Source organism: Phragmites australis, chromosome 19 (assembly GCF_958298935.1).
Source record: "Phragmites australis chromosome 19, lpPhrAust1.1, whole genome shotgun sequence".
NCBI classification, from domain to species: Eukaryota; Viridiplantae; Streptophyta; class Magnoliopsida; order Poales; family Poaceae; genus Phragmites; species Phragmites australis.
Window position 1 is genome coordinate 19,605,190 of NC_084939.1, and position 13,760 is coordinate 19,618,949.

At 50.9% G+C, this 13,760-nt stretch overlaps 1 protein-coding gene and 1 long non-coding RNA gene across 2 annotated transcripts; both read right to left on the minus strand.

The window, feature by feature from the left end:
- Positions 1 to 7,809: 7,809 nt before the first annotated feature.
- On the minus strand, positions 7,810 to 13,544 carry LOC133900488 (AP-2 complex subunit sigma). The gene is made up of 6 exons (XM_062341648.1): positions 13,361 to 13,544; positions 13,157 to 13,255; positions 13,016 to 13,066; positions 10,907 to 11,080; positions 9,423 to 9,482; positions 7,810 to 8,066 (listed from the first exon to the last, which is right to left on the minus strand). Exons 1-6 carry the CDS (start codon positions 13,361 to 13,363, stop codon positions 8,025 to 8,027), a joined length of 429 nt encoding a protein of 142 aa, XP_062197632.1. The 5' UTR covers positions 13,364 to 13,544; the 3' UTR covers positions 7,810 to 8,024.
- Positions 11,340 to 11,602, minus strand: LOC133900489 (uncharacterized). The gene is made up of 2 exons (XR_009906542.1): positions 11,468 to 11,602; positions 11,340 to 11,379 (listed from the first exon to the last, which is right to left on the minus strand). It is a non-coding gene; the product is annotated as an uncharacterized LOC133900489 (long non-coding RNA).
- Positions 13,545 to 13,760: the final 216 nt, after the last annotated feature.

Genomic DNA, 13,760 nt, shown 5'->3' on the forward strand with positions numbered 1-13,760 from the left:
TGATTGCTTGGGGGAATGGACCCAGAATGTCCAGCCCCCAGACCGCGAAAGGCCACGACAGGGGGATGGTGTGAAGAGCCTGAGCTGGCTGATGAATCTGCTTTGCATAGAACTGGCACGCTCTGCAGCGCCGAACCAGCTCGGAAGCATCCTGGAGAGCTGTAGGCCAGTAGAAACCTTGCCGAAAGGCCTTCCCGACCAGCGTGCGGAATGATGCATGGCCACCGCACTCGCCCTCGTGGATCTCAGTGAGAAGCTCGCCGCCTTCTGCCCGGGAGATGCATTTCAGGAGAATACCGCCTGCGCTACGCCGGTAGAGATCCCCATCTACTATGGCATAGCGTTTGGACTGCCGAACAACTCTTTCGGCAGACGCCTCATCCCTGGGGAGGAACTTTTCCTTCAAATACCCTCAGATGTCGTCCATCCACGAGGCATCTTGAGAACATTCAGCAAGTGCAGCGCACTCGCCAGACGGCGGCACCCTGACGGGGCTTCCCACTGAGGGCGCCGCCGGGGTCCCCTGAATTGAGTTCGAGGTTTCCCCTTCGTCCTGTTCAGCAGGCAGGACGGAAGGCCGTGTGAGTCTTTCTTCAAAGACTCCGGCAGGGACGCGCGCACAGGAGGAGGCCAGGCGGGAGAGGTCGTCGGCCAGGGCGTTGTCGCGGCGAGGGATGTACCGCAGCTCCAGACCGTCGAAGCGCTTTTCCAGCTTCCTAACTGCCGCCACGTATGCCGCTATTTGAGGATCCGTGCACTGGTACTCTTTGGATACCTGGTTGACTACCAGCTGGGAGTCTCCCTTGACCAGGAGGCGACGAATCCCGAGGCCCACCGCGGCTCGGAGGCCAGCAATGAGACCTTCATATTCCGCCATATTGTTGGATACGCGGAACTGCAGCTGCACGACGTACCGGAGTTCTTCACCCGTTGGGGAGGTGAGAACCACTCCGGCCCCCGCGCCTTTCAGCGAGAGGAACCGTCGAAATGCATGATCCAGTACCCCGTCGCATCGTGCCCGGGATATGCAGAAATCTCTTCTGGGACGACCTCAGGGACGGGTGTTCACTCTGCCACGAAGTCAGAGAGTGCCTGACTTTTGATCGCCTGGCGACTGACAAAGTGCAGGTTGAACTCTGCCAGCTCCACCGCCCACTTGACTACACGCCCAGTGCCTTCTCGGTTCCGGAGGATGGGTCTCAGTGGGTACGTGGTAACCACCGAGACCTTGTGCGCTTGGAAGTAGTGGCGCAGCTTCCGGGAAGCGATGAGCACGGCGTAGAGCAGCTTCTGAGCCTAGGGGTACCTTGTTTTTGCCTCCCAGAGAACTTCACTGACGAAGTACACCGGTCGCTATACCCAGCGGGCCCGGACCGCGGCCTCACCTGAGGGGCTGTTACAGCCCCCAGGCTTGGCGACGTGGTCGGGGCTGACCGAGTGCTCGGGCTCTACTCCCTGGTCGGGAGGAGCCGAGTGCTCGGGCTCGACCTCCTGCTCGGGGGGAGCCAAGCACTCGGGCTCGACCCCCTGCTCGGGGGGAGCCGCGAGGACAGGGGAGTGCCCGGGGGCGGCCGGGAGCTGGGACCCAGCACCTGGCCCCGCGCACTCGTCGCGTTCCACCACCAGCACCATGCTTACGACCTGAGGAGTGGCCGATACGTAGAGTAGCAGTGGTTCGCCTTCGGACGGAGCCACCAGCACGGGTGGTGAGGTGAGATACTTCTTCAGATCGTGGAAGGCCTGCTCGACCTCCGGCGTTCAGTTGAAACGACCGGTCTTCTTCAGAAGCTTGAAGAGGGGGAGCCCCCGCTCCCCAAGTTTGGAGATGAAGCGCCCGAGGGCCGCCATGCAGCCGGCGAGACGCTGAACCTCCTTGAGTCGAACCGGGGGTCGCATCTGCTCGATGGCCCGGCTCTTCTCTGGATTGGCCTCGATCCCTCGGCTGGAAACCAAGAAACCGAGGAGCTTGCCCGCAGGCACCCCAAAGACACACTTCTCGGGGTTGAGCTTTAGGCGGGTAGTGCGGAGACTATTGAAAGTCTCGGCAAGGTCTTCGAGCAGGGTGGCGCGGTCTCGGGATTTGACCACGAGATCATCGATGTAGGCCTCAATGTTGCGGCCAACCTGTGAATCAAGGGTGATACGAATAGCGCGCTGGAAAGAAGACCCAGCGTTGCACAAACTAAAAGGCATTGACATATAACAATAAGTCCCCACCGGGGTGGTAAAAGCAGTTTTTTCTTCATCCTCTATGGCAATGCGAATCTGGTGATAACCAGAGTTTGCATCTAAAAAACACAAAAGATCACATCCCGCGGTTGCATCTACAATCTGATCTATACGGGGCAAAGGAAAATGATCTTTAGGGCAAGCTTTATTTAGATCGGTGTAGTCCACGCACATGTGGAGCTTGCCGTTGGCCTTCGGGACGATAACTGGATTCGCCAGCTACTCGGGGTGGAGGACTTCTCGGATAAATCCGGTGTCAAGGAGCTTGCTGACCTGCTCCCGGATGAATTCCTGGCGCTCAGGCGCCTGCCGCCGGACCTTATGCTTCACCGGGCGTGCATCCGGGCGCACAGCCAAGTGATGCTCGATCACCTCCCTAGGGATCCCGGGCATGTCGGACGGTTGCCATGCAAACACGTCGGCATTAGCCCGGAGGAAGGTGACGAACGCGCTTTCCTATTTGCCGTCCAGGTCTCCGCCGATTCGGATGACCTGGGAGGCGTCTTCGCCCACCATGACCTCCTTTGTAGGAATGGAGGCGTCGGCGGCGAGTCGGGGTTTGGATGAAGAGGGTCCCGGGCCCCCTGGACAGCCTTCGACCTCGGCCTGAGCTGAGATCAAGGCCAGGTATGACTGCTCGGCGCAGGAGACGGCGCCGCCGGAGTTGGCGGTCACAGAGATGCGGCCTGCTGGGCCCGGCATCTTGACCGTGAGATACGCATAGTGCACAGCCATCATGAACTTTGCGAGCGCCAGACGCCTGAGGATGGCGTTGTAGGGGAGGGGGAGCTCCACGATGTCGAAGAGGACGTTTTTCGTGCGAAAGTTGTCCCGACTCCCGAAGGTCATGGGTAGCTCGACCTGCCCGAGGGGCAGGGAGTGCCCGGGTGTCACTCCGCAGAACGGAAGCGACGGCTTTAAGCGCCTGGAGGGCACCTGCAGCTTCTCGAAGGCCTCCTTGGAGAGGAGGTTGAGGCATGCGCCCCCATCGATCAGCACTCTGCTGACCCTTACATTGCAGATGGTGGGGGACACCACCAAGGGTAGTCGCCCCACGCCTGCAGTACTGGCAGGGTGATCGGCTATACTGAACGTGATCGGAGCGTCCGACCATCTCAGGGGCCTTGTGGCCTCTTCGCTCGGGGTTGCCGAGCATACCTCGCGCCGCATGGTCTTGATGCCGCGCCGCGAGGAAGGCGTATAGGCGCCTCCGTCGATGAAGGCGACGGTATGCTCGGGCTCCTAAAAGCCGAGCTCTACGTTGCCGGGGGCGGCCTCAGCGTCGCCTCCCCCGCGGGACTCGTCGCGCTCCCTCTGGTGTGGCTCAACGAGGCCATTGACCATACGGCACTCCGTGAGGTCATGCCATCTGGTCTGGTGGATTGGGCACCATTTGCCTGGCTCGGGCCCCACAGGAGCGGGGGCCCTTGCTGGAGCGGGAGCCCAGGCTGGGGCCGGAGCCCTAGGAGGGGCCCTGACCGGGGCTCTCGCGGGCGCAGGTCGTCTGTCGGCGGCCGCTCGGCGTTCTTGCCGACGGTCGGGCTCTTGGACCGACCTATGGACGGTGCCCTGGGCCGGCCTGACGAGAGCAGCCTCACGCCTCCTTCTCTTTTTCTTTTCCCGCCTGTCGGAGCGGGAAGAACTTGGTTGGTCGGCGGCGGGGCGCTCGGGGCGCGGAGCGTGCGAAGCCCGCGCCTCCGCCGCCTTGGCGCACTTGTCGGCCAGCGCGAAGAGTTCCGCAGTGGTCTCGATCTCGTGCGTATCTAGCTTCTCGAGCATTCGCTCGTCGCGGACGCCCTGCCGGATAACAGCATGGGGGGCTATCCACGGGATAGTGTTGTGGACCTGGCTGAAACGCTGAATAAAGTGCCGCAGCGTCTCCCCCTCCTGCTGCTTAACGGCATGGAGGTCGCACTCCAAGCCGGGGCGCGTGAACGTGCCCTGAAAATTAGCCACGAACTGATGGCAAAGATCATCCCAAGAGCTAATAGACCCTGGGGGTAAGTTCATGAGCCAAGAACGGGCAGAGCCCCTCAAGGCGACATGGAAATAATTAGCCATCACCTTCTCATTGCCACCGGCCGCCTGGACGGCCATAGTGTATATCTGGAGGAACTCAACAGGGTCGATGGACCCGTCGTACTTCTCCAGCAGCTCAGGGCGGAACATGGAGGGCCATTTGACCCGACGGAGCTCGCTAGTGAAGGCACGACAGCCGGTGCCGTACCCTGTGGCGCGGGTGGCGTTCCTTGGCGGTGAACGCCGGCGAGTCGGGGAGTCCTGGCGATCATAGGCCGGCAAAGAGGAAGCCTGGTCCTCAGCTTCGGCCTCCTGCCGGGTCTCTCGCTGGCACTCGAGAGTGACACGCGTATCTTCGAGGCCCCTCCGCTCGTTGAGACGTAAGCGGAGGTCCTGGGATCCGGACGCGGCCAGGGGGGCGGCGCTCCGCCTGGAGGCCCCCCGGCCTGTGCGAACGTTACCCGACGATGGGCCGGTTCTGGCGGCGCCACGCTGGGTGGTGGCGTGAGAACTCTCGGCCAGCACCTGGCGGCGAGCAGTGCCGACCAGGGCAGCGACTTCTTGGAGCCAGCGGCCCTCCGGGGTTTCCGCCGTCGCCTGGACAGGTGGATGCCTGAAGAGAGCGTGCGCCGCAAGCAGCGCGCTCCAGGGGCTGGCCTCGCCGAAGGCGAGCCTACGCCAGAGGGGCGCCCGGCGCTGTCCAGATGCGGACCTGGCGGCAGGAGTTTCGACCACCGGCTGGGGGTCGGATGGTACACCGGCGACGGCGACGGCGGCCCTGCTAGGCCCAGCGCCTTGGTCCCCTTGGGAGGGGAACGCCGCGCGTGCAGATCATGGCTGCTGCTGGGACGCAGTAGCGGCTAGGGTCTCCTGTTCGAGGGGCTGCATTTCCCCGCTGGAAGTGGAGCCGAAACGCTGGAGGCGGTGACCACTGGTCATTTTTTCTGTGAAAGAAAACAAACAAACAGATTCGGAGATTCTTCCCCCTACCTGGCGCGCCAGCTGTCGGAGGATTAACTCCAGTCGCAGGGATCCCGAGAGACCCCTTTTTAGAGATTCGGCCGGGGGGATGATCCTGAATAAGTTCGTCGGAGAAATAAATGAGAATGAGTGCAACGGCCGGTGGTGGGGGAGTTGACCTAGTGCAAGAAGAAGTAAATGCACCGAAATTTAGACAGGTTCAAGCCGCACGGGGGCGTAATACCCTACTCCTATATGGATACCATAACTGTCCTGAGGAAGTCCCTCAAGGATGTTGCTGGTTACAAGAATATTGATCTATCTAAGAGCTTGGGGCTCCTTGTTCTTCGGCTGGAACCGGACTCAGCCTTCCTCACAGTGTTTCTCTTGCGCTGTGTTCTTCGTGTCGGCTCTTGGTCCCTGTTTTGCTATTCTTCGTCTCTTGTCTTTTTTCCTGCCTCTGTCTCCCTTGCTTCTGTGCCGCCGGCTGCTTTAAGTACTCGCCGTCCGCGACATGCCCTGAACGGAAGGAGGGGGCTCGAGTTCCGAGACGCCATAAATGGAAAGGGCGTCATCATTTCCTCTGGGCGAAGTGACCGGGGGTGGAAAATGCGTCGCACGCCCGGTCACCCGTCACCATAAATGCCCTGGCAACGGACGCCGTGGAGAGGGCCCACCGGGCGGCCGTAGAGCAACCCGGCGTACCCGACCTGTCTTGTTCCCCTGCCACAGCAGCACGGCAGACGGAAAGCCTTGATCCTTACGACGTTATCCCGAGACAAGCCGGATGGCACGGGACGGGACCCGTGCAATTAATAACCCCACGCCTCTCTGCTAAAACATGGCAGGAACTGACACTGAACGCGGCGAGAGCAGTTGGAGGCATCAGGCCACGCAAGCTCATTAAATGCGGCCTCGGTCTTTTGACTAGTTGACACCTCATCGGTAGGCCCTTCGGGGGTCTTTCTGGGTCGTCGGGTACCGAGTGCTCGGGGGTACTATTCACATCCCCGAGCACTCTCCCCTGGGAATGCATTTCCTTGTCCTCAGGGTGCCGAGTGCTCGGGGGTACTGTTCACCTCCCCGAGCACTCTTGCACGGACCCTCGGGGAACCGAGTGCTCAGGGGCTGCCGCACGCAGCCCCGAGCACTCTCTCCCGAGCACTCTTATACGGATCCTCGAGGAACCGAGTGCTCGGGGGCCGCCGCATGCAGCCCTGAGCACTCTCTCCCGGAACTTAGCTCTTTTGATCGTTGGGGGACTAGGATGCTCGGGGGTGACCGTACACCTCCCCGAGCACTTTTTTCCCGGTACTTAGATTCCGTGGGTCATCGGGGAACTGGGGTACTCGGGACTACCGACTGTGGCCCCAAGTACCTTCTCCCGGGACTTGACATTTTCTCATCCTACAGGAGAGACCTCGCGGGATGTCGCCATATGGCGGATGGCTGGCCTGACCTTAGGATTCGGGGACCCCAGTTCCTGATACACCGACAGCCTCCCTCTAAGCCAGGAGGCTATCCAATCCACAAACCCTAAAACAGGAGGCTATCCAATCCAGGAACCCTAACCCCCGACAACCCTAAAACCATAACCCTAGTTCGCCGGTGAGCTCAATGGCGGAGAGACGGTGGCAGAGGGGTGTGCGGATAGAGACTAACGAGTTCCCTATGCGACATATAGTATTTCCGATGATGCTACTCGTGCAGATATTCTTGAACTCTGGGCTTCACGAGTTTCTAGGCTGGTAGGATTTGGTCCACGTTAATGCACACACCGACCGTGCTTAACAGGGCCTGGCATCATGGCCCAAGGACCAAGCACATTGTACGTTCAGGACCAAAACCAGCAGACCGTCGCAGCATTCCTATAGGGAAACTGCAATCCACAAGACCACAAGGCAGTAGCATGTATGTCGAATGTTTCGTGTGCTACGGTTTTGATCGCGATTTCTCTTACGTTGTGCGTGCACAAAAAGCTCATAAATACAAAACAAAATAGCTCTGTAAACCTATTGTTTAGACCTATTTTTGCCTATAGCATCATTATAGTACACTTGTAGATGGGGATGGATTAACCAATTACGTGACAGGGACCTAAGGTCTCAACGTCTTCAAGAGTAACAGCTAATAATTTGTTGTATCATAATCTGAACTATGCATACATGTGAACCTTAGAAAAAACTCGCCGCTGCCTCCATCCCACCTTCTCTCTCAATCTAGGACCGAAGTGCCAACGGTACCCTAACTTCACCAGCGGAATATTGGGCCAGCGGCCCCAACACGTCACTTAGGCTCTGTTTGGATACAAAGTATTTTTGGAGTTCTACAAAAAATGCTATGGCTTTACAAAATACTTTGGTTTTGAAAAAATTGGAGGTGTTTTGATGTAACAAATGCTGTAGTTTTGAAAAACATAGTATTGACAAAATTATGATCTTTTTGTACATCTGTCTACTTTTTTGGTTGATCTCAGTTTTAGTGTTAACACCTGGCCAGCAATGCAACCATTGTTACACAACATAAAACATCACTTCTTTAATAGGCCACCACAAGCATGATCTTCAACTGAATGTGCCAGAAACGAATGCACAAAATTCGTTGTAATTGGTGACCAATCTCATGGTACCACCGAGAGAAAATAATAGCATGAGCTTTTCATGAACTCTCTCAACCAGCAAAATCCCAAATGAAGAACAAGGAAAGTGAGCACATAACAGCTACGGGGTACATAACAAGGAAAGTGCCCAAATGTAGAAATGGAGTACAATAATTTGTCACGGGGTACACGAGCTGCTGGCTCTCCCCGCTCGTTCTCATTCCAGCTTCTCCAATTCACCCATTCGCTCAATTATTGCCTGCGAAATTGCGAGGGGAGTTCATCGTTAATTCATTATCAACGTTTAAACACAAAAGCCTACATTCTGCATCTCGAGGTCCTGTTTGCATTGGTGAATCTAGATCCAAATCCCTAGGAACTAAATCAAACAATTCCAGAGCACTCCTGCTCATGGCCTTGTATAAATACTCCTCAGGGCAAGTTTGAAAGAGGAGGATTGCTCCTATTTTAAAAGGATTTAGTTTAAATTTGTACGTCTGGTTCAGTTAAAAGACCGTCTGTGAATTGAACCGGTAGGACCGACCAGAGTTGTTGAAAACCGCTTGTAAAATCGCCCGACTGGACCGCTCTGCACATCCATCTCTGTTGCAGTGGGTGATACCGTGACAGAGGGTTTAGGGTTAATTGAAGAAAAAGTGAAGAAAATTGTTTGTGTGCTGGGATTCGAAAAAATGTGGCCTTAACGTGGCCTAGGGTATGAACCTAAACGTGGCCTAAGCCCAGTTAAAGAGCTTGGCGCCCACATTCCTAACCACCAGGCCACGTTGTCAGTTGTGTATGGGGTCAATACATATTACCTTTAACTGGGTATGAACCGGCGGTCCAACAGGTTGGACCAATGAACCATTGAACTGAGGTGCTCACCGGTTCAATTGCCGGTCTAGTCTTAATAACTAGAGCGTTGTACAAAAGTTACTTATCCATGCTTTTTGCACAGCATGTTGACCATTAACCATGTTATTAAACATAACGAGCATGTACATCATTTTCAGTACAGTATACAAGTTGCTTATCCACATTTTAGCTTGCAGTGTGAAGCTTGCTACCCAGTGGACATTCATATATCAAGGTGAACTGGACAAACATCACTAGTTTTTGAGATGTGTTGTTAGACAGTGTAGAATGCAAACCAGAAAAGAACTTAACCTCAACTTTCCTACAATAAGACACATATTGGATCCATCTAGTTCAATGTTGGCATCAATTAGTTAAGATAGTAAATGAAAATATGCAACTCTAGTATTAGGGTCCCCCTGTCATGCTGCATGCAAATTGCAAAGAGCACAATAGGATGAACTTCAAGCCAAGTGCATCACAACTCAAGAAAGTTCATGGAAAGGTCATGGTTCAGAAGGTGGTGACTATTATAAATTTATAATAAAAAAGTTATTGATGTTCGTAATCATGCTAAAAGTGAAACATACTCAGAAATAAAGGCAAAAGCTAGTACATCATTACTTCCCCAATCGGAGCTAAATCCAATACATTTGGGAATATCGCATTTATCATATACAGAAACCATATAATTATGACTGGCAGTTGCCGTGAGTTGTGGCAGAAAATAGTGTGCAAACAAGAGAAAAATGCTGTATACCTTTTTGCTTGTTTCTTGCAGTTCTCCAGCAAGAATAAACTCGTCTAATATCAGGTAAACCTTCATGACAAATAGCAAAAAAATAAAGAATTCATAATTTGTAAATTAAACCACAAACATCAATACCAATTATAGAAAATTGTGGTGGAAAACTATGTAAACTAATTAATGCCTTAATGCTTCATGTATCCTATTCTTCTTTTAGACAGAAGAGGAGAAAAAAGAGAAAACATCTGCCAGGGACCCCACCCCCGATACTACAGTGTCAATTAGATACAAGGATCGCACACATGAACCTAAATCATGCAGAAATTTATAGTTGGCTAACTCGTCTAACAAACTTTGAGTGGCAAATCATAAAATGTTTCATGGGTTTTTTGTTCTATGCCACTGGTCAAACCTCAATTTTGAAATATGCCACTGATAAACAGCAAACTGGTCTGTGCCACACAATCAAATCACCATTTTAAAATTTCATGTTTTCCAGTGGCATACACAGAACTGGTGATTGACTAGTGGCACAGAACATAAATTCCTTCATGTTAAAATAAAAAAATATTAATAAGGATTACAGGCCCAATGATATATGTTCTACAATTAAAAGCGCATCATAAACATCATACATTTTCATCAGATCTAATATTTGTATTATCATGTCATAGAACTCAACCACATCATGTTTTAGAGCCTTTGACTTGATTCAAATAAATATACTAGTGGAAATAATGACCAAAGCACACTATCTTCAGATTGGGGAAATAGCTTAACATCTCCTGGTACCACTTCCATGGTCACAGGGGCTGAAGTGTGCGGTTACTATAGGACAGTGATTACAGCTCTTGTGCGATTAGTTTCCATTGTTAGGAATGATATTGACTTGATTAGTTCAGATGTTTATCATCATTTAGTTTTACTCTGTAAATTAAAGAATGTTTCCTAGGAGTAACTCAAGTCACACCTTGCGAAAGGGATACTAATGTATCCTTTTTATCAAGCAGGAAGAAATAGAACTAATTCTCCTCCCAACTAATGTTTTCCTGTAACCAGTCTACGTTTATCACACTCATCTAGAGACCCAAATCCCCCTCAACACACATCGTTCAGACTCCTCTGCACTAGTTCCCTGTGATAAACCAAGGTTGAAATTCACAACAGCTACACCATATGTTTGGTTTTTAGTCAACTGAGTTCAAGCAAATTAATTTTTGCCCTCTGGGTACAACTATAAGGAAATATGAATTATTACTTGTAATAATGGATAGTGACAAACTGACGATATTTGTTTATCTGCTAGGAGTCTGGTACACAACAACACAGGCTACATATGTATAATTTTGATTATGGAGAAAACTGCTAGAGGAAAGAGTATAACATGTCCCTTGGTTAGTTAAATTGTGTTTTCATCTAATACGCATAGAAGGATCATCATTGTGTCAAAAGAAAAGAAGATTACAGGGCAAATTAGGATAAGAAAGAAAAGTTACCTTGTGAAAATTGAACACTAAATCAAGCTCGCAGACATTGCTGAAAAAATGGTCCAATATCTCGACAAACAAGTGGATGCACTCCAAGTATGCCAACTCATTGTCAGTTATATCTACACACATTGAAAAAAATAGCCCTGCATATCTCCTGTAGATTACTTTGTGTGTGCGAAACTGCATAAGAAAAATTGTACATAAGTAGGGGGGAATAAAGTAATCAAATGATACGACGTCTATATGGTTCAATATAGATTAGACTCTGTACAATCTCCCATATTGAGTATTTTTTTTCTGATAAATATTGAACAGTATGTTTCATCTAATACGACTGAACAGCTCTTGCATAAGATTTATAATTCTGTTCATATGACACGACTTGTTTCATTCACCTCCTCCCTCAAGATGCAAAACTTTGTTTTCCTCGAACGCATAGGAGAACTGTGCATCATTTCATTAAAGGAGGAATAAAAAGTCTGTACAAACAGCAAAACAGAAAAGGATGAGAAAACCAAGGATAAGAGAAACACACTGACAAAGGACAAGGCAAAAGGAGAAACACACTCTTGGCCTGTCAGGTAAACAGACTGTCACAGCCATAAAGCGCTCAACCCTTTTCCCCCTGCCATGCACCACAGTTTGGCCTCAGCCTTGATGTTGTCCACAACTATCTGGACATTAGGAGATGCAGCATCGAAGACGCACCGGTTGTGATGTTTCCAAATCCACCACACCACCAAAATCACCGAGTTTAACCCCTTACGAAGCTGCCCAGGCACCTGTCCTTGCACGCAGCGCCACTGATCTTTGAAAACGAAATCATCATGCTGCAGGACAGGTTATGAAGACCGACGATAGATAGCACCCTGAACCACACCTCATGAGCAAACGCAGGAAGACAGAAGGTGCTGGACATTCTCATCATCCTGTCACACAAAGGACAGTGCTCAGGGTGAGGGAGCCCACGACAAGCCAAACGGTCAGAGATCCAACACCGGTTGAGAATGGCTAGCCAAACAAAGAATTTGCAGTGCGGAGGTGCCCACGTCTTCCAGAGCAGCTTCCAAGGCTCAAACCCAATGCTGCCAATGAAGAAACGGCGATACACAGACTTAGTGTTAATGGAGAACTGACCAGATAATTCCGGGGACCAAAGGTGTTGATCATCTAGTTCCGGATGAAGCACCACCCAGTCAAGATGTAAAACTTATAGTTTTAGTGGTAGTATACATGGGAAGATATCTAGCGCAAACGAAAATGTGGTGTACATGTGAATATCACTTTGATCTAAAATTTCAAGCTATACTCGATTTGCTTTCGGAGAAACATAGAAAGAGGAATGGCTTAAAAAACTATAAATTCAAAGAGAAAGGTAAAAGTTCATACAATATTTTGTACAGCAATTTCCTTTTTGTTTCTTCATACTTGATACAGTACTCTCTTCTTCTTTTTTTGAAGGGGTGGGTGGCAGGAATTTGATTTTGTGCTTTTGGCACGTTTGCACACAAGTTTGCAAACATGTGAACATTGTATTGATGAATATCTTGTTGCTTGACAAACTGCCAGTGAATCACATGGTTTCTAGGAATAACTGAATCAGACAGTCAGAATCAAGAATATCATGGACTATCCCAGGTCATATTAAATACTCTGGGGTGATACAACTCTTCGTTGTCTAGGATAACCAGATACAATCTCACATCAACCCCACTAGGTGATAGCCCTAACAATATGTCCCCAAAGAAACTAAAAATACTGACCAAAAAAGAACACTTTCGCTAAGAACATATCACTCACATCACTCAATTTACGTGTTCGTGTGTCCTCTATCTTTAATCACCTAATCAATCCTCCAGACCAATATGAACAACATGATTCCGTGTTTCTTGATCAACAGCTCAGAGAGTCTTCCCAGTTCTTGCTGGAATCACCCATTTATCACATTTCGAGAAAAAATAAGGATACTTAAACCCACACTAATTCACCCCCCATAACTTCACCTACAACAAACCATTTCTATTCCAAAGAAGAATTAGCCTATCACATGCTCAATTCCAGAGGTGGAACTAGGATCCCAAAGAATTTGCATCGAATCAAGGGAGCCCGGGTTACCTCGACGAAGTTGGTGAACTTGGGGTCCCGATTGACCACCAGCCGGTGCACCTGCGGAACCAGCACGAAACCTAGTCAAGAATAGCGAACACAAAATCAAGAACCGGGCCGAAACATCACCGATCCACGCGCATCTCTCACCTCGTACTCGACCTTGTGCTTCTCGGATTCCTCGAGCGGGACGTAGTACTTGGCCAGCCGCGTCTTCCCCTGCCGGTTCTGCAGCAGTATGAACCGGATCTGCACCGCCGGAATCCAAGAAAAAGACGGAATTTTAAGTCAGATCCGATTGGACGGGGAAGCTGAACGAGTGGGGTGTAATCGAATCGATTGGACGCAGGCTACCATTTCGTGGTCAGGCCGGGAATCGGGGGAAGCTGTAGCTTGATTTCGCCGGCAATCTGGGTCTGGTGAGAGGAACAAGAACTTTTTCTTTGGATTCTTTGGCGCCTTGTTCTAAGCGAGGGAAGCCGCGGCGTCAGTACAACTCAGTAGTCGGCGACTTGTCGCGAGGCATCGACGGCTGTTGTTTTCTGGCATTTGAGATTTGAGTATCCTAGCTTCTTTTTTCGACTGACCTAAAAAAAGCTTTTTTTGACTGAAGATAGAGTTTTATTAATGAGTTATAGGTTTATATTATTGAGATATAGGATTCTATTAATGAGCGATACGCCGCTCTAAAAAGAAGGGAAACAAACCACGAAACCGCAGGGTCCCTTGCTTTGTAAAAGCAAAATTGAGAAAT

Excerpts from the sequence above, each read along its gene's own strand:
- LOC133900488 (XM_062341648.1), bottom strand. Across the intron at positions 11,081-13,015 it reads AGTTCACCAACTTCGTCGAG|TTTCGCACACACAAAGTAAT; the intron begins GTAACCCGGGCT and ends TTTCTTATGCAG. Across the intron at positions 9,483-10,906 it reads TAGTGTTCAATTTTCACAAG|GTTTACCTGATATTAGACGA; the intron begins GTAACTTTTCTT and ends TTTGTCATGAAG.